Source organism: Nannospalax galili, unplaced genomic scaffold, assembly GCF_000622305.1.
Source record: "Nannospalax galili isolate Female #2095 unplaced genomic scaffold, S.galili_v1.0 scaffold38, whole genome shotgun sequence".
NCBI lineage: Eukaryota > Metazoa > Chordata > Mammalia > Rodentia > Spalacidae > Nannospalax > Nannospalax galili.
Window position 1 is genome coordinate 2,521,466 of NW_008342636.1, and position 24,821 is coordinate 2,546,286.

At 38.6% G+C, this 24,821-nt stretch overlaps 1 protein-coding gene across 3 annotated transcripts in view; it reads left to right on the forward strand.

Moving 5' to 3' along the window:
- The window catches only part of Cep120 (centrosomal protein 120), an 85,004-nt gene that overhangs the window by 34,114 nt on the left and 26,069 nt on the right, over positions 1-24,821 (forward strand). For all 3 annotated transcript variants that reach the window (XM_029566237.1, XM_008838727.3, XM_029566236.1), the window contains 11 exons: positions 1,509-1,736; positions 2,902-3,118; positions 4,263-4,440; positions 6,817-6,966; positions 7,621-7,803; positions 11,469-11,565; positions 11,651-11,803; positions 13,189-13,278; positions 17,601-17,693; positions 19,099-19,260; positions 22,699-22,821. In XM_029566237.1, the coding sequence (XP_029422097.1) occupies positions 1,509-1,736; positions 2,902-3,118; positions 4,263-4,440; positions 6,817-6,966; positions 7,621-7,803; positions 11,469-11,565; positions 11,651-11,803; positions 13,189-13,278; positions 17,601-17,693; positions 19,099-19,260; positions 22,699-22,821 (1,674 nt within the window). The remainder of the gene's footprint in view (positions 1-1,508; positions 1,737-2,901; positions 3,119-4,262; positions 4,441-6,816; positions 6,967-7,620; positions 7,804-11,468; positions 11,566-11,650; positions 11,804-13,188; positions 13,279-17,600; positions 17,694-19,098; positions 19,261-22,698; positions 22,822-24,821) is intronic.

Sequence of the window (24,821 nt, forward strand, 5' to 3'; positions counted from 1 at the left end):
AGGTCAGTAAAGGGCGTTGAATCTCTTGGAACTGGAGTTACGGGCAGTTGTCAGCCACCATGTGGGTCTGGGAACCATAGTTGGGTCCTTTGCAACAGCAGCCAGTGAGTGTTCTTAACCATTGAGCCATCTCTCCAGCCTCATAAATAAAAATCTTAAAAATATTACACACAATAACATTGAGACTTAAGTTATAGGCCATTTGTGACTTTGTTTCTAGCTTTTTAAAAACATCAGTCTTGGGCCCAGCATGATGCCACGTGTCTTTAATCCCAACACTGATCCACATAGCAAGAATAAGGGTGGGAGTGATAAAGGGAGGCACCTGACTCCTTCCTCTGGTCTCCACACTTGTGTACATTCAGTAACAGTAAGACCGAGTTACAGGTCAGTTGTGGTTGTACATATCAGTAGTGCCAGCACTCAGGAGGCAAAAGCAGAAGGATCGTAAGTTCAAGGCCAACCTGAGATAGTGAGACACTGCCTCAAATAAAAAAAAAAAAGTAGCCGCAAGTTTCTCTTCACTCTCACTGCCAATAGTAGAGGGAAATACTTTAGCATAGTAAGGGAAAATAATATATATAAACTATATATGTGTATATTCATATACAGTATGTATAATGGTTAGCTTTTGTGTGAGTTTTCAAAGGATGGTAATATTGAACTTTTACTTAGCTATCATTGACTAGCAGAACCTTCTATCCCAGTGACGTTATTCTTTTACCTTTTTGGAGTTTAATATCCCGTTTTATAAACAAAATCTGATAACAAGAAAAAGGAAAACCCAGCATGTTTTGAGTGAATTAAAAAATATATATATTTGTGGGGCTGGAGAGATGGCTCAGCGGTTAAGAGCACTGACGGCTCTTGGAGAGGACCCGGGTTCAATTCCCAGCACCCAGATAGTGGCTATGAACCATCCTTAACTCTAGTTCCAGAGGAATCCGAAGCTCTCTTCTGACCTCCACAACATTGCACGACATGGGTGCACTCACATACATGCAGGCAATACACCCATACACATAAAATAAAAATAATAAAATATTTTTGAAAAATTATTTGTGGCTTTTAAATTCTAAATTTGGCTGATCCAGTGATTTATTATTTTTAGAACTTGGCTAATTGTTACAATGGAAATTAAAAAATACTTGGTGTTTAATTTCTATTTAAATTTGCACTTATTTTATTATGCAATTTGTATATTCAAAGTAGTGTAGTAAAGTATTAGAGTAACCACAGCTCTGACAAGATGAAGAATAGCTGATAACATGTACTTAATGATTGAAGAAGTGAAAAGGCCTGAGCTGTAACTGTTCCTGAGCCAATAGTAAACTTTGGGAGTTCCCACCATTTGCCACAGTCATTGGGAAGTCATTATTTTCTGAAGGTCATTGAACCACCCTGAATCATACTTTCCTTTTGTAAATCATTTCAACTTCTGTTAAGTTTATGTTTTTTAAGAAAGAGGAGGGAATACAGCTTGTTTTGATTTTCCCCTTTCATAATAGATTCATCTGTGCTGTGGAGATCAATCCCTTGGAAGTACAGAAGTACCTTTAAATGGATTACTGAAGAAGGGCAGTATGGAAATTAACATGCACCCAGTCACAGTTGAGGGTGCTTTTACCCTTGACCCGCCAAACAGAGCCAAACAGAAGCTCGCACCTGTTCCTCTGGAGTTGGCCCCAACTGTGGGAGTATCTGTGGCTCTACAGAGAGAAGGCATCGATTCCCAGGCAGGTGGCCACTCTGCTTTTATTTGCCAGCTTCTCCAAAGTTAGTCTTGATTACACAGGTTGAACTCTTCACCAGAGTTACCTGGAAATGCGAGTGTTGTTAGTCTGCATTAGCGCCCTATGTTACAGTGTTCCTTTCTAATAAGCCTGTCAGGAAAGTGCAGTGACTGCTCTCAGAGCCCTCTTAGCCTTGGGAATAGTCTTCTTGGTTAGTAGGCACCATTTCTTCCTACCTCTAACTCAAAGATATTTCCTATGCTGAAAGGAAGCTGGTAAAAGACAATAATCTTAGATCTACTTTTTAAAAAAAAATTTTACTTATTTTTATTTTATGTAATGAGTGTCTTGCCTGCATGTGTGTAAGTGTACCCATGTCGTGCAATGCCTGTGGAGGTCAGAAGAGGGCATTAGATTCCCCTGGAACTGGAGTTATGAACAGTTGTTAGCTACCATGTGGATGCTGGGAATCTAACCCATGTCCTCTGCAAGACCAGCCAGTGCTCTTAACCCTAAGCCATCTCTCCAGCCCAGAACTACTTTTTTAAAAAATCTGCAATAATGGTATCTTTTTGCCTGACATTACCTCAACTAACATAAGATTCTTGATATAGTAGTACTTTGTTCTCTCCTTAGGCAATTTTTGCATTTGTCTAAATGTGCTTTTTAATTGTATCTACCTGTATAGACAACTTGACTATCTTGTTCTTTCAGAGTCAGCCTTTATGTAGGTTGTGAATGAAAGACAGGAAACTGAAATGAGAATTTAAGTTGTGTGTGTACAATAAAGAACAGACTGGGGGTAGAGCCAAGGGGTAGAAGACCATCAGAGGAGACCCCTAGGGGCCTCATCCTCCCTTGCACTGTGGTGTAGGAATAACTGCCCAGGGTCACCTATGGCAGCGTCTTTTCTCAAGTGCTGCTTCTTACTTAGTAGGATACATTTTGTAAGTACTCAGCTCTGGATATTGTTTTCTTCCTGTTCATCTTCCTTTTTCTGGTCCTAGATGGTTTAAGGAAATTTACAAATTATGAAGAAAATTAGACTAGGAATATCCAAACTGGGAAAGGAAGCTTGTACTTTTTAAAAAGCAACGCCAAGTTTTTTGCTTAATTATGAAGGAAAGTATTTTGCAAATTATACTCTATTTTTAAAAATTGTTTTTAGTCTTTAATTGAATTAAAAACCCATAATGGACATGAGCCAGAACATTCAAAGAAGAGAGTTTTAACCCCCGTAAAGGAGAAGGCACTCAATGGGCCCAAATCACCAAGCGTGTCCCCTGTCCCAGCTCACAACCAGACACCTCCAACCAGAGACGAAGCAACAGAAAGTGAAGCAGAAAGCCTGCAGTATGATAAGGATCTCAAACAAAGCCTGAAGGGTACGTTGTCCTTTTCACACATCGGTGGTTCTGGGGTCTGTAGCCATCCAACCAACAGCTGAGAGCTTAATGTAAACTGGGAGCATTTTTGTAAGAATTAAAAATATGTGGTGATAAAAATGTTCAGTTTATGCCATTTCAGCCTATTAAACTTCATAATAGTTTGCTAAATTAATACATTTCTGTTTTATTTTTGTATTGGAGATAGTCCATTCAAAAGAAATTAAAGAATATAGATCTCTCATTCCTTTTTGGGGGGGGTAAGTAAAGACATGGTCTCCCTGTAGCCCCAGCTGGCCTGGAACTCACTATGAAGATCAGGCTGGCCTTGAACTCACAGAGATCCGCCTACTTCTGCCTCCAGAGTGCTGGGATTAAAGTGTGCCACCACACCTGTCTTAAGAATATAGGTCTTTCAAGTAGATTTTTTTCCACTGGAATTTTAGAGAAAGGAGTCATTAACTCCTTATAGTAAACTTATAATAATTATTTTGACTCTAAAGAGAAAGTCTGAGAATGTGTGTGTCTAGTTTTATAAAACTTTTCCACCCATGGCTGAGGTCTGTAGTTAGAACCAGCATTGTGAGTAAGTAGTAGAGGTTAGAAGCCTTGGTGCAAAGTTCACCTCTGTCATGAGCAGCCTAAGACTCAGCCACTCCTTAAACAACTCTGGTCTATAATAGGATTGGACTCGATTTCTCTGTCTTTACATATGTCCTTAAAATAACCACACCTAATTTGTAACAGGTGATACAATTACATCTATAGTAAATCTCAAGCCCAATGCTTCAAGCATGCAACGAGTCATGCAGAGGCACTTCTGAGAATAAAGCTAGTGCCTGCCAGGCTGCAGTCAGATATTGTGACCTCTTCTGTTTATTTTTATGTTTTGAGTATGTTGCTCCTGCTGTGTAACCCATGCAGACTGACTTCAGCCTCTGAGTGCTAGGATTTCAGGACTGTGCCACTATGCCCTACACTAAGCTTTTTTTTTATACAATTCTAGAACGGGGATTAAAATCTAGGTAATTTAGAGCAAGCCACTTTAAGATGCACATGCCTCAGTTCATATGTTCACAAAGCAGAATTGTCAAATTCTGTGCTTGAAGGTTGATGGCTTTCAATTTTTTTATGTCTACTTTAGGCGTCACGTCTTCAGTACCTACTTCACTGGCCCAGCCTGTGGCTCCCTCCAGTGCTTCGGAAGCCACCTCGGCACAGAAGATTGCTGTTCCAGCCACAGCACATCACTTTTGCTTTTCAATAGACTTAAGGAGTATCCATGGCTTGGAAGTTAGTTTTCCAGTCAATTGCATATTGAGGTGTGGTTTGATTTTGTTTGGGGGAGAAATGCTTTCCTCTGTTGAGGGAGTTGCAGAGAAATGTTCCCAAAGAAATTGTAATATCTGTGAAATCAGTGGCCCAAAAGGCAGTAAGGCAGTATGCTAATGACTTTGAATTTAAGCCAGAGTGGCTTTGGTGATAGGAGAGGTAACAGCCTTACCTATTCTGGTATAGTAATTATAGGCATTTATAATCATTAATTGACGCTGCCATTTACAATGTAATTTTGGTTGCTTGTTTACTGGAAGAGGTGCTACAGGTCAAAATCATGATGGTACAGTAACTTATTTTTTGATGTTATATTCCTCTCACCTACATTTGGTAGCTATGAATATAAAAACTATGCTTAATGGGATTGAAATGGAATGTTCCCACTGTTCAATATTAAAGAATTAGTATGTATAAACAGTTATATGGCTTTACATGACAGTTTGTTTTAAGTATTAAATTTTCATAGACTTTGCTGACGAGATATAAATTAAATGTAATACAATGCTATGATTTGAGGCATACCTGCTTTCTGCTGCATAAATCAACTTGTCTCTGATTTTTCATGTAATTGCTTCTCAAGTTGATTCTAAGTCCTCCATATTGGGATGAGTATCTGTCAAAGCAGGGAGGCCTAGCACAGGGTGGGACTTGATTGACTGAAAGACTTTCCATTTTCCATCTCTGCCACATTCTGCAGTTGACATGTTAAATGCCAAGAATTATTACTAAGATGGTCCTATTTAGAAATTGCAGGCTGACAGAGATTTTTCTCTCATGAACATAGCTTTTCTCAAAAGGTTTGTTTTTGTCTATTTTAGAAATAGAATTGTTATTCTATAGTTTTTGTTTGGTTGTTTTTAGCCGTTTTTCTTTTTTTTTTTTTTTACTACTTTAAAGGGCCTCTGCTTGCTGCCAGAATCTGAACTTAGTATACCCAGAGAGGGTTGTTGGCCAGGAGCATGAAAACAGACACAGACTCCTTAGGATTCTACAAGAAGGAGCCTTAGACAGTCTGGTTTAGAAAGCACTAATAATTAGTTTTTCTCTTTTGCTTCTTTCTATCAAGACTTTTTTTTTTTTTAATAATTAAGTGCCACATTATGCCAATGATGTACCAGGTATTAGAGGTACAGGAGACAAATTGATCAATTTAGTGAGGATAGCAGACTTAGAAATCAGTCAGTATATTATGAAGGACAATAGTAATTCACTTGGTGAATTTACATTCTAAGCAGGAAATACAGAGCCATGAGCCACTTAAACTTTAGAATTCCTAGCTGCTGGTTTGGTGTTTGGTCATTTAAGGCAGTTTTTAAAGTACTGGCCATTTAGTTTGTTCTCTGTTCGGCCAAATGTATGCTATAGTGCTTGGCAATGGTATGCAACTGTGTGGTGGAATTTAGGAGGTAAGACTGAAAAGAAATTTAGCTTACAGGTCTTTTTTAATCTATTGGACCTCTTTTTCTTTCAATTCCTAGATCCTGTAGCAGGGTAGTAGGAGTTGAAATTGTAGGGCATGAACTCTGAGATAATATGACTTCAGTGGATGAATAATTATATAAAAATTGGGTGAATACATGGGATACATTTTTTATAGGAAAATCATTTTTTACTAGTAGGGTTTAAATTTTATTATAGTTTCATTTACGAATAACAAGATGCAGGATGAAATTTAAACAGATATTACAATATTTTATATTTATCTTTAAATTCAGAATAAGTTAGGAAGTAGGCTTTCTACATTTAATCTAGTATGGTTTTTATGGTGAAAAACAGTGTAAGTCACTTATTTGGTTTAGCCGTAATTCATTTGAATTATTTTTATCTTGATTTTCTGTTCAGAGATTACTGTGAATATATCCTTTTGGCATTGACTTAGCTTTTTGGCTCATAAATACCAGGATGTTATTGTATGAAAGAAAGTAGGTTCTGAATTAAATATATCAAGCATTTCTTGAATGTAATTGCTTATTTGTTTCTGGGAATGCAAAGATTAAGAAGCATGTACTTTGAACAACCTCTTTTTCTTTTTCTTTTTCTTTTTCTTTTTCTTTTTCTTTCTTTTTATCTTTTTTGAGGCAGGGTCTCCCTGCAGCCCCAGCTGGCCTGGAACTCGCTAAGTAGACCAGACTGGCCTTCATCTCACAAAGATCCACTTGCCTCTGCCTCTTGAGCACTGGGATTAAAGGTGTGCGCTACCATGCCTGGCCACTCTGAACAACCTCTTAAATAAGTGGCAGCCCAGTATTCCTGCCATTTTTTATTTTAAAAATTCTATCTGCTCATATATTGTACATTTTTAAAAATCTGGGCTCTAAGTCTCGTGGTCTTACAGTAAAAGGGCTGTATTTCCTCAATTCTAGGTACTCATATCCATTCTTTGGAAGTGCAGCTCCCATTATGACTAACCCTCCTGTAGAACTTCGGAGAAACATGGAAGTTTTTCTTCCGCAGTCTTATTGTGCATTTGATTTTGCAACTATGCCTCACCAACTGCAAGACACCTTCTTACGGTAATGTACTCACAACCCTTAACAAAGTGATACCTTATTGGCAGGATGGGTTTAAACCCACAGCAGCTGATGCACTTGAGAATCAAGACATTAATTAACTAGTGTCTGTGACATTTATGTTTACAGAGCTTTATGTGATTTATTATAAATCTTAATTTCTGCTTTTTGTGTCTTATTTGCTTGAGTTTAAATGTTTCAAATTTGTTAAGACAATCTGTCAGTGAGAGCTTTGAAGGAAATAAAGGATAGTTTTGATTTTTAAGTCACCAAATGTAATATATTTTCTCTTTCTACCTTTTTGTTGATAAACTAGACATTTTAATCTGGCTATGGGAAATAGATTTTACTCAAGAAATATCAGATCTTTGAAATCTGTTTTTTTCTGAGTATCGTAACTGAAATTTATATGTTCTTGAAGAATGAAGGTCCAAATTTTGTGATGATTTGTGAGAAGAATAGTTTTCTTTATTGCTTAGAGCTATAGAAAATGTAGTAGTGCTTCATATTTGTTCCAGGGGAACTGAGTCTTTAACCATTTTGCTAATAACTTCCCAAGTAACAGAACATCTTTGACTGCATGAAGGCATTGAGAGTTTACTTGGGAGAAGACTAGCTCAGAGCCAGTAAGAATGAACACGTCTCTCTCTTCCTTAGGATTCCATTGCTGGTTGAATTATGGCACAAGGATAAAATGAGTAAAGACTTACTCCTGGGAATTGCAAGAATCCAGCTTTCTAACATCTTGTCTTCAGAAAAAACTCGGTTTTTAGGGTCTAATGGTGAACACTGCTGGCGTCAGACTTACAGTGAAAGTGTGCCTGTTATCGCAGTGCAAGGGTAACACCTCCCACTGCAGTGGGCTCATTTTGCCTTTCCTCCGTGCGTTGATTTGGGCTGATAAGCCGTGACCGAAAACCTTCATGCCTTCTTGCTGGTTATTGATCTTTGATGGGTGGGGAATGGTTTATTTTAGTTTGCTTGTTAGCTTTTTTATGCCCCTTTTACTTACAAAAGTATAAGAATTTTGTGATTTTAATATTATAATTCTTACCCAGACTGCTAGGTATTTCTCTTCCCCATTCTTAGTCTGATAATCTTGTTTTATTATTTATTTATAGTTATTGGAGGGGGCATGCCTGTGGAGATCAGAGGAAACCCCTTAGGAGTCGGTTCTCTTTTGCCACCTTGTGGGATCCAGGGATCAAAATCAAGTTGTCAGGCCCTCTCGCTGGCCCTAGCCTGATATTTTTTAAAAAATTATGTGTATGTGTATAGCCCTGAGTAAATGTGCTTGTACCATATGTGTGCAAGTGCACACAGAGGCCAGAAGGGGGCATTGGAGTCCCCTGGAACTGGAGTAATTGGAGGTTGTGAGCCACCTGATGTGGAAACTGAACCTGCGTCCTCCGAAAGAGCAAGAGCTCTTAACTATTGAGCTGTCCCTTCCTAGCCTGACAATTTTAAAATTAAGGAACTATTACTTGTTTTTGCTTTTCTGTTTTAATTGTAGTATTGGAAATCCTACCCCGGGCCTTGCTTAGGCTAGGCAGATACTCTCCTGCTGAGCGATATAGTCCCCCGTCTAAGCAGGAAATGTATAGTCATGCGCTCTTAACACTCTGCATAGAATTACTGGGTGTTTGTTTGGTATTTGGTTCATTTAAGACACTTCTAAAAGTACTGGCCATTTACTTTTTCTTATCAAATCCCAGCCCTTAGGATCTGCTATTTTATTATTTAAGATTAAACTTGTATTTTTACATTAGGAATGCTGCAATCCCCCCCCAACCTAGAAAATATTTTAACATTTGCCTGAAACCTAAAGTCTGAGAATAAGTATCAGTTTTCAGAGACAGTTTTAAAAATAAATTATGGAGGGCTATTGATATATATGTTCAATGGTAAAGTGCTTACCTACAATGCTTGAACCTTAAGGTTCAGTCACCAGCACCTCTAAAAGAATAATAGTGTCTTGGATAGTTTTTATTGTCAACTTAATTAACCTAGAGTTACCTGGGAAGAAGGAATCTCATTTAAAGAATTGCCTTGATCACACTGGCCTGTGAGCATGTCTGTGGGGCATTATTGTAACTGCTAATTGATGTAAAAGTGCCAACCTACTGTGGGTGGTGACATCCCTAGGTAGATGGTTTTGGGGCTGTATAAGAAAGGTAGTTGAGTATGAGCCAGAGAGCAAGCCAGTAAGTAGTGTTTCCCATAGTTTCTGCTTCTGTTCTTGCCCCATCTTCCCTCAAAGATAGTATGACCTGGAGTGTAAGCCAAGTAAACCTTTCTTCTCATAAGTTGCTTTGAGTCACTATTTTATTACAACAGAATGAAAGCTAGAACAAATGATAATAACTGTACCTTTTGTTTGAGCCTTATTGCCACAATGAAAAAAGAGTTTTCATGTTTTAACCATTTGTTGAATTTATTGAATTATCTTTTAAAAGTTAATAAAATTTTAAAATCAATTTAACATAAAAACCTTTTTAGTTTTTTGAGACAGGGTCTCCCTGTAGCTCCAGCTGGCCTAGAACTCACTCTGTAGACCAGGTTGTCCTCAATCTCATGGAGATCCATTGGCCTCTGCCCCCTGAGTGCTGGGATTTTTTTTTTTTTTAAAGTCTAATGAGACTGTAGAAAGAAATAAGATTCAGCAAAAATCTGCAATCTCAAAGTGCCATTGAAGTTTTCCCCTTACCCTTTTCCATCCATAGCCACATCCAGAACCCGAAAGGTTTAGGAAAACATTTCTTCATGTTGTACATAAGGGAATGGGGTCCTGAAGAATCAAATGCTTGGTTAACTGACAGGTTTTGTTTTGTTTTTGTTTTTGTTTTTTGGGGTTTTTTTTTTTTGGCTTTGATTCTTGTTTTGACTTTTGTTACCAAAAAAAAAAAATCTCTTAAAGCTTAGCATTCTTTTCTGTCATCATGAGTAGTATTGAATAATTAGTAGATGAAGCTGTTTTAATGCTGCTATAAGTATTATTTTTATTGCTCTGCTTTTAGACAGAGAAGTTATTAGATTTACCTAAGTGAGAACTTCAAACGCACTCAGGAATTTCTCTGCAACATAATAGTGCTTCACTAAATTTTTTTAACTTTGTTTTGTTTGTGCGTGTGTGCATGTATGCGTGCTCATGTTCATGAATCGTGTGTCACAGCACACGTGGAGGTCAGAGGGCAACTTTTTAGAATAAGTTTTCTTCTGCCGTGTGGGTTCCAGGGGTGGAATTCAGTCATCAGTCTGTCATGGCAGCAAGTCCCTTTACCCACTGTGCCATCGCGGCCTAAGTGCTTCATTCTACTTTAGTCATTTTCTGAAATTTGTGAGATTAGGAGAATAAAGTGTGGCTCTGGTTATCAGTTCTTCTTTATATAAGATCTGTTTATGTAAGTTTTGTTTAAAAGGGATAGATAATTTGGTTTAGCCAAAACCATGTTTTTTGGTTGGTAAAATTTCATTTTCCTCTAATATTTTGGCTTGTTTTTATTATTTAATAAACACTACATGCAGTCCTAGGGTACATAAGGCGCTAATTATGGCCATAAGACCATAATAATATATTATTATCCTGCTTTTAAGGGTTATCTCGAAGCATTGCTTATATCCAGTAAAAGATTTTCATGTGTGCTCCTTCCAGAAAAATAGGCCAAGGAATTCAGAGTAACTTAGACAATCAAGAACAGGAGAACTGTTAAGCATATTTTACTACATAAATTCATTAGTATGTCTTAGAGACAGTAAAAACCATACTGTTGTGTCAAGGGTGTATCTCAGTAGAAGTCCTCTCTAGAATGCAGAAGGCCCTGGATTTGATCTTTAGCTCTCCAAAAACCAAAACAATCCAGGTGTTGTGGTCTCCACCTTCAATTCCAGCACTAGGAAAGCAGAAGCAGGAGGATCTCTGTAAGTTCCAAGTCCAGCCTGATCTACATAGAGAATTCTAGGACACCCAAGGCTACATAATGAGACCCTGTCTTATGAAGCAAAACCAACCAAACAAAAAAGAATAAGAAAATAAATATTAGTAGTAATTACCTGTGGGGTCTAAAATTTTTTGTCTAACCTTTTTACTTTTTTTTTTGTTTGTTTGTTTGTTTCTTCTCTCTGTAGCCTCATCTGATTTGGCACTGTCTATATAGACCAGGCTGACCTTGATCTCACAGTGATACACCTCTCTCTGCCTCCTGAGTTCTGGGACTAAAGGCATGTGCCACCACACCCAGCATCTTTTATGTTTTTTAATTTTTCAAAACAAATGCATGGCTATCTAGGTGATTTTGTAGTAAGTATAGCTATTTACTTAATAAGATGTTTGTGCTGCAGTAAAAGCATGTGTGTGGAGGGTTCTCAGCCTGTGGAGTGTGGCAGTTTGCACAGCGTGAATGCGGGGTACAGAAAGTGCTGCTTGCTCCTCCACACTACAGCACTGGGGGAGTGAAATGAAGAAAAGGGATCTGTGAACTTTAGACTAACTCTTATTTCATCTGTAGGTCAAATAACAGGATAGTTGATCTTTCTTACACAGTGACTCTAGAGGACTACGGACTAGTGAAAATGCGTGAGATTTTTGTCTCAGAGTCATCTCAGGTAAATACAGTTCTTAGCGAATTCCCTAGTTGGAGTCTGATGTGTATGGGTGTGTTCACATAATGCTTTTTCTTTCACATCTCAGGGTTTGTCTGCTGTACAGCAAAAGCCGCCTTCTCTTCCTCCAGCACCTTGTCCTTCCGAGACCCAGCCAGAGCCTCGTGAAACCTTGGAGTACAAAGCAGCACTTGAGCTAGAAATGTGGAAAGAGATGCAAGAAGACATATTTGAAAATCAGGTGGGTTGAAAATTTATTCTGGAAAATCTACTTTTGTTTTATCTAGTATATTTTTTTCCTTCTCTAGAATAGGGTTTTCTCTCAGTGTTCCTGTCTAGTTTTAATCTCAAGTTCTTATTCATCTGCTCTCCTGCAGCTTAGCACCAGAGTCCCCAGAAAGGAAGGTTAGAAAACCTAACCTCACCGTCAGCTTTGTGTTCTCCTGAATTATACTCAGAAACCTATTACTTTCCTCAAGAAAGCTCCTTATTTTTTGTTTGGGTTTTTTTTTTTTTTAATGTTTAAAAACTTTAAATACATGCGTCTGTTTTGTGTGTGTGTGTGTGGGCACGCGTGTGCACACACACATGAGCTCATGTCTTATGTGTGTGGACTTGCATACCACAGTGTACCTGTGAAAGTCAGGACAGCTTGCAAGAGTCAGTTTTCTGCTTCCTCCATGTGAGTCCTGGGGATTGATCAGCAGGCTTGGTGGCAAGCACCTTTATCCACTAAGGCATCATGTCAATTCTTTGTGTGTGTGTGTGTGTGTGTGTGTGTGTGTCTGTGTCTGTGTCTGTGTGTCTGTGTGTCTGTGTGTGTCTGTGTATGTGCATGTTTGTGTGTGTGTGAGTCCATGTATATACACATGCATATAAAGGCCAAAGTATGATGTTGGGAGTCTTCCTGGATTGGCCTCCACCTTATTCATCAAGGTAAGGTCTCTCACTTGAACCCAGAACTATCCAGTGTGACTAGTCTAAGTAGCCATCTTACTCTGGAGATGGCACATCTGCCTCCTAAGTGCTGGATTAACAGATGACTCACCCAGCATTTATGTGAATGTAGGATATCCACACTTTGGTCCTCATGCTTACATAAGAAGTTCTTTTCTTGCTGAGCTATCGCTCCAGCACCCTTTCCCTTCTCTCTGTTCATTGTATGTGTTTGTGAGAGAGTGAAAGTGTGCATAGAGGTCAGAGGACAGCTTGTGGAAATTGGTTCTCCCCTCCCATGTGGGTCCCAGGGGTGAAACGTGGGTCTTCAGGTTTGGTGGTAAGTGCCTTTATCCACTGAGCTCACTTAGTGGCTCCTTTCTTCTTTTTGAGACATTGTCTCACACAGCCCAGGTGGACCTGGAACTTACTCTGTAAGATGATATGTAGCCAAGGATGACTTTAACTCTTGATCCTTCTGCCTCAACTTTCCAAGTGCTGGAATTACAGGTGTGCAGCACTGTACCCAGCTCAAGCTCTGTTTTGGGGTTTTGTATTGTTTTTGTTCTAAGAATAAAAATAGAATGCCTTAGATAATATTGGTAATCAGTGTTAGTTCCTTAGCCGAGAACCTTCTTTGCTTATTTGAGCTGTTTGGAACTTGCAGTGACCATTTTTCCTCCTTTCCAGCTCAAGCAGAAAGAATTGGCTCATATGCAAGCTCTGGCGGAGGAATGGAAAACAAGGGACCGAGAACGGGAGTCACTAGTAAAGAAAAAGGTAGCAAACGGGGGTAGGAGGGAGGAGAGAGGAGACATTAGTAATAATCTCTTCAGCTGGATGACAGAAAATCTTTGGAAGGAATAGACTAGTTTTCCTTGGTATGTGTCAGTATGGATAAGATGAATGGATGAATGGTCAAGACAGAGGAGGCTTTTCACTGGGAAATATTTTGTACTTTTTAGATTTTAAAAATGAAAATATATCACCTATTAAAATATATAAATTTAAAAATGACTACACTAGAGAGAAAGGCTGCCTTTATGAAAAAGAAAATAGCACATTTTCAAATACATATAAAATTATAACACAGAAGTTAATAAAAAGTCTCAAAAACTTTTGAGGTATTCTTAAGAATTACATCATGAAATCGATTGTCTCTCTAAAAATGGTAACACAAGCTCAGAGAGCAGTTCAGTATTTACCCATTTATACTCCTTACTAAATATAAAGCAACCCTGGAAATAATGTTATTTTCAAATATTCCAAGTTAAGAATTTAAGAAGCTCTCCTATTTAAGAAGCTCTCCTAAGTGTATAATCAGTTGTCCCATGCTGACTGTTGCCCAGCATCTGAAAAGAGTGGCTTCAAATACTATGTTGTTCCATCTGTGTTCCCAGAGGAGAGTTACCAGGTCTCCCCAAAGAAGGAAGACACGAGTCATACATGAGGGAGCATAAGAAAGGGTTTCTTAGCCAGTGTTGTACTTTTCATAGGTAAAATTCAGTGGACACTGTCATTTTACTGATAAAAACAGTCCTTAAGACCTGTTGACTTTGTAATTACCATTTTAGTTTTACCTAACTTAATTCTCAACCATTAAATACTTGAATAAAGGTTAGGATATAGTTCAGTGATGGAGCACCTGCCTAGCATGTATAAGAAGACCCTTTGTTCAACTCCTAGCATCAAGACAAACAAACTTAAATAACTAGTGAGCTTTAAGAAAAGCTAAAAGATGGGGCTGGAGAGATGACTCAGTGGTTAAGAGCACTGACTGCTCTTGCAAAGGACTGGGGTTTGATTCCCAGCACCCATATGGCAGCTAACAACTGTCTGTAACTCCAGTTCCAGGGGAATCCAATGCCCTCTTCTGTCCTCCACAGGCATTGCATTGCATGACATGGGTGCACCTTCCTACATACAGGCAATACACTTATGCACATAAAATAAAAATAATAAATAAAATATTTAAAAAAACAAAAGCTAAAAGTAAAAAGTAAGACACTTTAAAATCACCATTCTTTTAATGGCAGAATCTTTTTTTATAAATAAGTTTTATTTTATGTGTGAGTGTTCTCTTGTATGTATATAAGTGTATCTATATGTGCACTGCCTCCATAGAGGCCGGAAGCGGGTGATGGGTCTCCTGGAACTAGAGTCATGAATGGTTGTTAGCGGCCATGTGGGTGTTGGGAACGGAATCTGGGTCCTCTGTAAGAACAGCAATTGCTCTTAGCCACTGAGCCATCTCTCCAGCCCTAAAATCTCCATTCTTAAGAAATGTCCATATAATCCAGTTTAAATAGAGACCTAGACACCCTCATGTAATTAAACATTGTATCAGTTTTATTATTTGAGTTTTATATTAAGTAGTATGTCCATAACTTTTGTGGTGCATGTTAATTGAATGCAAGAGAGCTGGACAACATGTTAATGTTTTGAAATTTTTACTTGAAGGCAAACTAAGGTCACCCTTGAACCATTTTCTTTTCTATGCTGTTTAGTTTAAATATTTGCAAAATTCAAATGATGAACAGATTTGAGAAATAAAGTTTCTGAGTTGAGTGACTTGTTCCAGGGCCCAGTTGTATATCTTCTTTTTCCTCTCTAGCCTTACCAGCTTGATGATCTCATCCACTTCCTTGACATTATATGCATCAGTTACATACATTGTACACACATGTGTGAGCATGCTGGGCTCCTTCCACTCCCAACATCTTCCCTAGACTCTGTGCTTGGTCACTTAGCTGCCTGTGCTGTATTGCCAATTGTCTGTCTAATATGCTTCTCTGATTCAGCATATAAAATCAGTTTTCATTACCATTCTCAGTAAATTTGTTCCAGTTGATTTCCATGAAAACAACTGGTATTACCTCTTAGTTCTGCAGACTACAAACCAAGGTGTCATTAGTTCGCTTTCATTTCATAGCTAGTTCATTAGCAAATCTTTTGGCTTCACATTTAGAGTTTTTTTTTGGAAACTAACCACTCTCCAACACATCATTTTCCTTGTTTAAGCTGTCACGGTTTTGCTTCTAAGATTGCTGGCTGGTTTAACTTGGTGTCTGTCTTTCATTCTTGACTTCTTTACCCTGTTATGTCCATATCAGCCCAGAAACACACCTTTAAAGTTTTTTTAAGTTTTATTTTATGTGTATGGACATTTTGCCTGCATGTGTGTAGGTGTACCATGTTGTACTATGCCCTTGGAGACCAGAAGAGGATGTTGGATCCCCTGGAACTGGAGTTATAGATGTTTGTAAGCTGCCATGTGAGTGCTGGCAACCAAATCTGGGTCCTCTGCAAGAGCAGCTAGTGCTCTTAACCCCCAAGCACAAACCTTTACAATGTAAGACAAAATCAAGTACTCATCTATTCAAAACTCATCATACTTTGCATCACACTTAGGATGAAACTCACATAGAAGGCCTTATGTGATCTGCACCCTAGCTTCCTCTTCTACCTCAGCACGTTCCATTTTGTTCCAGCTGCACTGACTTCTGGTCGCTCCTCAGAGGGGCTAAGCTACCACCTTCCTCAGGATCTCTGCAACATGTTCCTCTAGAGATACTTTCTTGGTCTCTGCTCAGAATAAGCTCCATAAAGCCTTCTCTGACTCTCATATCCAAAATAGCGCTCCCCTGCCCTGCGCATAGGCAGTTCCCCTTACCTTGCTTGTTTTCTTCTTAACATTTAATAATAAATATATGCGTGTTTATAATCTATCCTTTTTCAGAACATAGGTTCTACACAACTAGCTTTGCTCACAATGTACCAGATGTATAATAAGTGTTTATTAAAATAAAAGATTACGATTTGGGGTTTTTTATATTTTTGAGTTTGAGATAGAGAAGGAATATAGATAGACATGATCAGCAGGTATTACTTAGGTCTATATGTCTGCAACTCTGCAGGGAGGTTTAACCTTCTGAATTTCGAGTCCTTAGTATATGGAATGGTGGGAGGTGGGAGGAAAAGATCCCTCTGGAGGTTATACTTCACAAGAGAGGCATCCTGAGACCGCCCTGGTGGGAACACAGATGTTGGGGTATTTGTATTATAGTTTGGTTAAGTTGTGCTTGCCATATTTTTAAATTGACTAAAACTAATAGAAGAGCCGAGAGAGTTAATGAATAATTCTTGTTGGTTGGTGTGCTGGGCCTAAGTCATCAAAATGAAGGTGTCATATTTTGTAGTTAAATTATAAACAGTTGCATAGACAGTGAGTACAGTAATGCCAGGTTTACAAACGAACCCCTGGGAATTTTCTTTGACATTAACAATGTGGATAAGAGCGTTAACAAAGGCAGTTAGAGACTAAGTCAGTAGATGGGTTGTCCTAGTCATTGGCAGTGCACAGTCATTGGTGCCTGAACCAGTGAGGATGTATCTGGATATCATACTTTTAAAAGAATTTAGTCAAGAACCTAGATGTCTTTTAGGTTAAATTCAAGGTATGAAAGAATATAGAAATCATAGCATATGTGTTTATCCTGGAGAAAAAGAGGAAGAAGAGATGTGGGGGCTGTCACCAGCTGTGGATATGTGAAGGTAGTTTCTTTTCTCTGCAGGGGTAGAAATGGGGTTAAAGGGTGGCCTTCTGAGATGCTTCAAACCAGGCAATAGGAAAGAGATTTGGATAGGACTTGGGTCTTAGATAAGACTGGGTGGTGACAAATTGCTTTAGACAGTCTCAGTGACATGTTGGGTTGAACTTGAGAGAGAGAAAACAGAGTATCCCTAACCAAAAGTAGGCTGTGTGGCTAGCCTTTCATCTCAAATAAAACTTCCATTCTTAAAAATTATCTTAGGTCTAAAGAAATTGGGCTACTAGTGTAGGAGCTAGATTTTGACTTGGCACAGGATTTTACTAGCACTTTTGATGGCTTACTAGAATGAGCTTCCCTGGGAGAGGGATATCGCTGAAAATGTCCATGCAGAAGCATGACTGTCTTCCATTCTTAGAAGACACTAGAAGGAACTTTTCCTTTTAATTGGTGCATGCAGTTTGTCTCTTGTTACCAGATCCTGTTTTGGTGAAATGATAGGTTGTTTTGAATATGGAAAAGGAAAATAAATTTTCTTTTGCTGTATTTTAGGTGGCTGAATATAGTATTCTAGAAGGAAAACTTCAAAAAGCCCTTACTGAGCTGGAGAATCGAGAGAAGCAGCTTGCCAGCGCAGAATCTGAGGTAGTGTGTCAGCGTATTCCTTACTTCATAAACTTCACATCCTTTATCTTGTTTGTTCTCTACATAATATAATGTGTATTACCTGGAAATTACCTTTCAGACATGGGGTAAATCTGCTATTCGACTGGGTAAAACATTTCATCTTAAAGTGTTAGGACTCAGTAGAAAAGTCATTGTTATTTGAGATAGTTTATCAATGAGCCAAGTTTATTCACTTCTGTAGTGGTTTTGGCTGACCTTCCTGTTCTGTGGAAGGAACGGATATTTTCACTGCCTAGAGGGAACAGCACACACAGAGGTTCAGGGGCTTTTAAATTTGACCTGTTTTCAGAGGGAAAGGAATTTCCTTCTTTCATGTTCATTAAAGATTTAATCCCAAGTGCTTGTAATTCTAGTGCTCAGGAGATAAGGGAGGAGGATCATGAGTCTAGAGGTAGCCTGGGCTACAAAACAAGTTCCAGAGCAGCCTGGGCTACATAGCAAGGAAAGAACAAGATTAGATTCTAAGATTTATGAAAACTTATACCTAGTTCACATTTTATTAGGGCTTAACTAAATTTTGCTCTAAAACTTTTTTATAAAATATAAATATACACTAAATATATAAAAATTTAAAAGTTACTTTTTTCACCTTAAGTTTCTATGTCCCTTCTCTAACCATAATGTATTTTAAATTTTTATCAGCAAATTACTCTGACATTATCATTATACAATTTCTGGAGTTTCTAAATTATTTAGATATATGAACTTAATTAAATATGTCTTTAAAATATTTGGGCAGAAATTAGAAGTTTCTAGTTGAAGAAAGAAACTCAGACACATTTTTATATAATTAAAAAACACCTTGTTAAAATGAGTTTAAGTGGTTAGGGCCTTTTCAACTGAATTTATACAAGCTGTGTGTGGATTTTTCTATATGACTTATATATTATTAACAGCAAGTGATTGAAAATCAGTAAACATTAATAACTAAAAGATATGGAAGTAAATGTCTGTGTGTTCTTTATTGTGTGTGTGCATTTGGGCATGCACGTGCACTGTGTGCACATGCTTGTGGAGGCCAGAGGATAGCCCTGAGTTTCACACCCCAGGAATACCACCCTTTTTGTTTTAGAGCTCACCAGGCAGGCCGGTCTGGCTGGCTATAGAGTCCCAGGGATTTGCTGTCTCCATCTCCCTAGCACTGGGATTACAAGTGTGCCACTGCCTCTTTTTTATGTGGGTTCTGGGGATTGAACTCAGATCCTTGTGCTTGCAAGGCAAGTCTTTATGGACTGAGCCATCTCCCCAACCTGATTTGTAAGTATCCTGAATATGGGGTAACAGACTGAATATGGGGTAACAGACTACTCAACATCATGCAGCTAGTGATGAGCTAATCTCTTAAAGACGCTTTCCTTTTAAGCTTCAAAGAGAGAAAAAGGAACTACAGTTGGAACGTGAAAGGAACCTGCAAGAACTTCAGGATTCTATCCGGAGGGCCAAAGAAGACTGTGTTCACCAGGTAGAGCTGGAAAGGCTGAAGATGAAGCAGCTGGAAGAGGACAAGCACCGGCTTCAGCAGCAGGTTGTCGCCTTGTTACATTTAGAGTTTATTTGCCTTCCAGAAATGTTTCACTGCAAAGTAATAAAATGCACTGATTTGGACTATATTCACTGCACAGAGATTAGAATTTAAGGTGGATTTTTTTTAAAGTTAAAGCGAAGGATTATTTTGGACTATATAATACAAGGACTATATTGGATTATGTAAAGACAATATATTTCCTTACCCTTATTAGTGTTTGTGTGAAACTCTTCCAGATTTCAGGCTACTTAACGTAAAAGCTTTTGCTGTAAATCTCCTTTTAGCAATGTAGGCATTTCTGGAGCACTGGACTAATTCATTCAGGAACGGAATTCTGTTCAGAGGCTTGTTGGCCCTCCTTTGCACTTCCTCACCTCAAAGTCCCTTCTCAGGCTGCCTCACTCTGCCCTCCATCCTCATCTCCGCAGGCAGTTGTCAGAATCGCTCATGACTAGGTCACAAGTATAGTGAGTGCTTTCCATTTCTCAGCTTACCAAACTGGACTGCTGTCATCAGCATTGCTGGGGGGTTTTCTGCATAGTCTCGTCACCTTTCCCTACCACTTTCTTTATTTTTCACCTTTCATGCTGCTTTGCAGCCTTCTTATCCCTCATCTAGCCATTGAACCTTGGACTTCCTCCAAGCTCAGGGCTGGCTTCTACTTTCACCTTTACGTTATGACCTTTTCTTTGCACCCTAGTCCCATCAGATTCTTTACTTGTATGTCCTAAAGGCATTTTAAACCCAACATGTCCCACACCGTACCTGGCCTTCTGCCTGTGTTACTTCAGGGGTGGGCCCATCTGATCTCATGTTGCAACTAGGTATTTTTGAGATATGAGAACCATGGTACTTTCTTCTTGAAGACCTTCCAGTGCCTTCTTATCGACCGTCCATAGAATAATGCTCAGAACCATTAGCTTGCCCAGCAAGCCTGTCCGCATGTTCTGTTTGTCTTTCCTCTAGTATCATCTCCTGATTCTCTGTTCTATACATTCCAACCACATTGGTCTCCTGTCAGCACACCCTGCTTCTTTCCTCCCCAAGATCTCATTGTGTACTGCTTTCTAAGGGCCCCATGAATTCTGTTCATTCATTACTTTCAGTAGAGTGTCGCTTATCCCAAGTAATCTTCCCTGACCTCACTTCCCAAATCCATATAAAGTTTTTGTTAAATGTTCTCATGGAATATTACTTTCCTGTTCTTTTTTTTTTATATCAGTTTTAATTTTTCATTACTATTTCCATTTAATCTGTGTCAGATTGTTGTTCCATAAAAATTGTTTTAGTTTGTAGTTCTATGCCGGGGTCCCAGCCTAGTTGTCAGCAATGATAGGAACTCAATAAATATTTGTAGAAAAAGGGGAAAAAAAATCAGGCTGTTAAAAATTGAACTTCTTTTTCTTGGGAAATTTCAGTGTAGATTAGCTGTAGCTAAATGCCTTTAGCATTCTCAGTACATTCTAATTCATGAAGAATAGTTTCCATAGTAGCTCAAGGCCACGTGCAGTCAAGCACATTAATTACATGGTTATAAATGTGAATTGTAAAAGTGGACAACTGTCTGGAATTCACTAGTGATGTTTTTCTTCCTCCACTCATCAAGATTTAGCCATCTAGAACAAAGGCTCTGACACATGCAGAATCACCAAGGCAGTGCTTGGAATGTACATGTCTGTGCCATACCCTAAGCTGATATAATTAACTTACATTTTTGTAGCAAAAGCCTTGATGAGCATTGGTATTTTGGAAGAATTACCCAAGGCACATCTCTGTGTTGAGCCATTGTTCTAACCAGAGGAAAAGACAAGGGAAGTTTCCATGATGCTTGGAGAACTAAGTTCTTGTCTATGTACAAAGTCACATTTTATATGTAAGGGTATTTTTAGGCCATTACACTGACTTGGTTGCATATATTATATAGACAGTTCTAACTAGATAGATAGATGAGACAGCTAAACACAGTGAAAACCGATGAAAATAAATTATCTGCATGCACGTAGATAAGACAAGCACCAGAATTCAGAATTACCTTAGTCTGCGTAGACTACCTTGCAAAGGAAAATGAACCCCCATGCCCTAACAGGGACCACTGGATTGCATCAGCAGTAATTGCCTAGAATGATGTGACTGAATGGTGAACACTAAATGTAATATTATATTTTTTGATCAACATATAAAAGTGAGATCTGGGGCAATGGCTTGGTCAGTGATAGTGCTTGCAAAGTAAACATGGGAACCTGAGTTTGGATCCCAAGCACTCATGTAAAAATCCAGGCAGGGCAATGTGAAACCAGCTCTAGGGAGGCAGAGACAGGAGACCCCTGGGACTTACTGGCCATCCTGTCTAACCAGTTCATGAATTCCAGGTTCAATATAAAAAAATAACGTGGGGAATGATTGAGAAAGACACTTACCTCTGGCTTCTACACACATACAGAGACACACACAAACCATAAACACAGAATCAATGTTTTAAAAGGTGAGATGTACCAGAATGGTTTCTGTTCAGCTTTGGATGTTAAAATGTAGACTTGAATTATATGGAAATATCTCATGTAGGAAACAACTTCTTACAGATGCTGATGCATCCTAATTAGGATCATTTACATTTTGTTTGGCTTTGTTTTTGTATTTTGCAACAGGCTCTTAATATTTAGTCCAGTCTAGCCTGACTGTTGCAGTGCCCACTTCACGCTTGTCTATCAGCCTTCCTTGTACTAGGGTTAAAGGCACACGAGTGATGGTTTAAGTTCCATTTTTGCCACAAAATTTCTCAGTATTTCACTTTTAGTTGAGTCTTTTATCTTAGGAAAGGAGATAATTTGTCTAATATTCATGCCAGTCTATGTTTTATGAAACCATCAATAATTAATCTTTGTTTGAATTTAATTTTTTTAAACCTCAAATTTAAAAAAAAATCTGATTTCATTGTTGTTGTATGTTTTTCTTTGCTTGATTTTTGAGATATTCTGTAGCTAAGGATGGCCTGGAACTCACTGTGTAGCACAGGCTGGCCTCCCAGTTTACGGATGTTCTCAGATTACAGGTGTGAGCCACCAATGCTCAGCCAAAAAGAAAATCCTTTTGGCCTCAATTATACTACTTAGTTAAGGCAGTCTGTCTACACTCCCTCCCATAATTTATGAACTACTAGCTGCTTTCATTAGCTTCTGCTTCTGGAAGATGAGAAGATTTGACTTCTAGTTTACCACTGCTCCTGATTAGCTCACTGGTCTTTGGCTTTCCTTCAGGCAGTTAGGTCTTTGATCCTTAATTTTTTAGCTAGCTAAAAACAAAACCAAACAAAGCCTTTTATGTTAATATTCTATAAACATATTTTAGAATAATAATGACACTGTTAAATTGAACTATGTAGTATCAAACATTGCATATGATTGTTTTCAAATGGATGTGATTTTTTTTTTTTTAATACAGCTTAAAGATGCTGAAAATAAGTATAAGATTTTGGAAAAAGAGTTTCAGCAGTTCAAGGATCAACAAAGCAACAAACCAGAAATACGTCTACAGTCTGAAATAAATCTTCTCACCTTGGAAAAGGTACCTATGTCAGCCTTTAGAAACTTTTAACTAGTCCTGGAGACTAATTTATAAAATTAGTATGGTATACATGCACACACACACATGTATGGTATACATGCACACACACACACACACACACACACACACACAATGTTACATTTCACTATATTGTACTAGCACCAAATAATGTCAGAGAATTGAAGGCACATGGCCTTGATAGCATTTGATTTTTGGTGTGTGTGTGCACGCATATATATCATGCATTCACAGAATGTTGAGTTGCAAACAGAACTGACAAGAATTGACTCATTTTAGGAATAGAGGGATTCAGAAAACTGTTGGGCTAAAGAATCATTTTCAAAATATGAGCAGGAACTAGTAAGAAGCCAGGACAGCTAGTGTCGTGTCATAGTTGCTTAGGGTGTCCTTGTTGCTGCCCATCCTGGTGGCCAATGTGACCATTCTCTCTAACTCCTTTCTATATTGATATCCTTGGCAGGGCAGTCATTCATAGCAGAGACTCACAGTCCAGCCTTCAGCTTAGAAGAAGCAGTGTCTACTTCATTTTGTTTTCTGTGGGACAGATCCTGCCTCTCATTGGTATTGAAACTCCCCCATAAACAATGTACAGTGGTTAGGTGTTAAAAAGTGTGAATATGGGGCAGTGAGATGGCTCAGTGGGTAAAGGCTCAAGTTGCCAAGCCTAATGACCTGAATTTTCTCTCTGAAAAGGCAAAAACCCAATACTGTGAGTTGTTCTCTGGCCTCCCTACACATGTATATACACAAGATAAATGATTACAGAATATAGTAAAAAAAATTTAAGGTTTATTTTTACTATTTTTATGTGTGTGTGTGTGTGTGTGTGTGTGCGCGCGCGCGCGTGCGTGCGTGCGTGCACACGCATGCGTACGTGCGTGCCTGCCTGTCTGTGTGGGTGAATGTCATATGTGTGTAAGTACCCAAAGACATCAGAAGAGAGTGTTGGATCCCTTGGAGTGGGGGTTAGAGCTGGAGTAGGCTGCTAGATATAGGCACTGAGGACTGAACTCTGGTCTTCTAGAAGAGCAGCAAGTGCTCTTAACCACTGAGCTATCCCTCTAGCCTCACAAAGTATTTATTTTTTTAAGTGCGCATGTCCAGCAGACACCTGAAGTTTGGCAGTACGTAGTGAGAGCTGTGAGAAGATCTTAAAGAGGCAGCAACACAAAGAGCTGTGATATACAGGGAACTCCGTCCTGCAAAGGTAGAGGCAATCCAGAACCTAGACTGAAAGATGGGCAGCGTAGAGCTCAGAATGTCCAGGTAGATTTAAAATACTAGGTTCTAAAGCCATAGCAAGCGAGTTAGGATTTGTTCTGTGCTTATGTTGTTCATGATGGCATTACCAGCTTCAACACGACTGCATGGTTTTGACTTCTATTCTGGCTAGGATACTTAGTTGGATCACAGCAGACAGGTTCTTTACTTCACTCTACTTATTCCAAGCATTTTAAATAGGACTAATTAGGCTCAATAAAACAAATGTAAAGTACTTTGCATAGAACATGGGAAATAGTTTATTTTTATTTAATATTTGTTTTTTACTTACAAACATATAAAGTAAAAGCAATGTTAAAATTGGTAAATTTAGCCAGGTGTGGTGGTGTACACCTTTAATCCTAGCGCTTGGGAGACAGAGGCAGGTGGATCTCTGATATCAGGCCAACCTGTTCTACACGGTGATTTTCAGGCCAGCTAGGGCTACAGGGAGACCTTGTCTCAAAAAAACTGAGAAATTTAAGAAGGACAGAATGCAGGCAGAGGGATGCATGAGTTGTGGAAAGAGGGGATAATGCTAACTTTTTTCTTCTAGTTTCAATGCCATCTATACTTTCTTTTTTTGTGTGTGGTTGAGGAGTAAACAAAAACAAAATGTAGTTGATGTTGAAAGTGTAAATCCCTAAGTGACTCTCCATGACTTCAGAGTGGCATTCTAACTGTAGTTCATTGATATGGATAGGGTTTGGGACTGGACA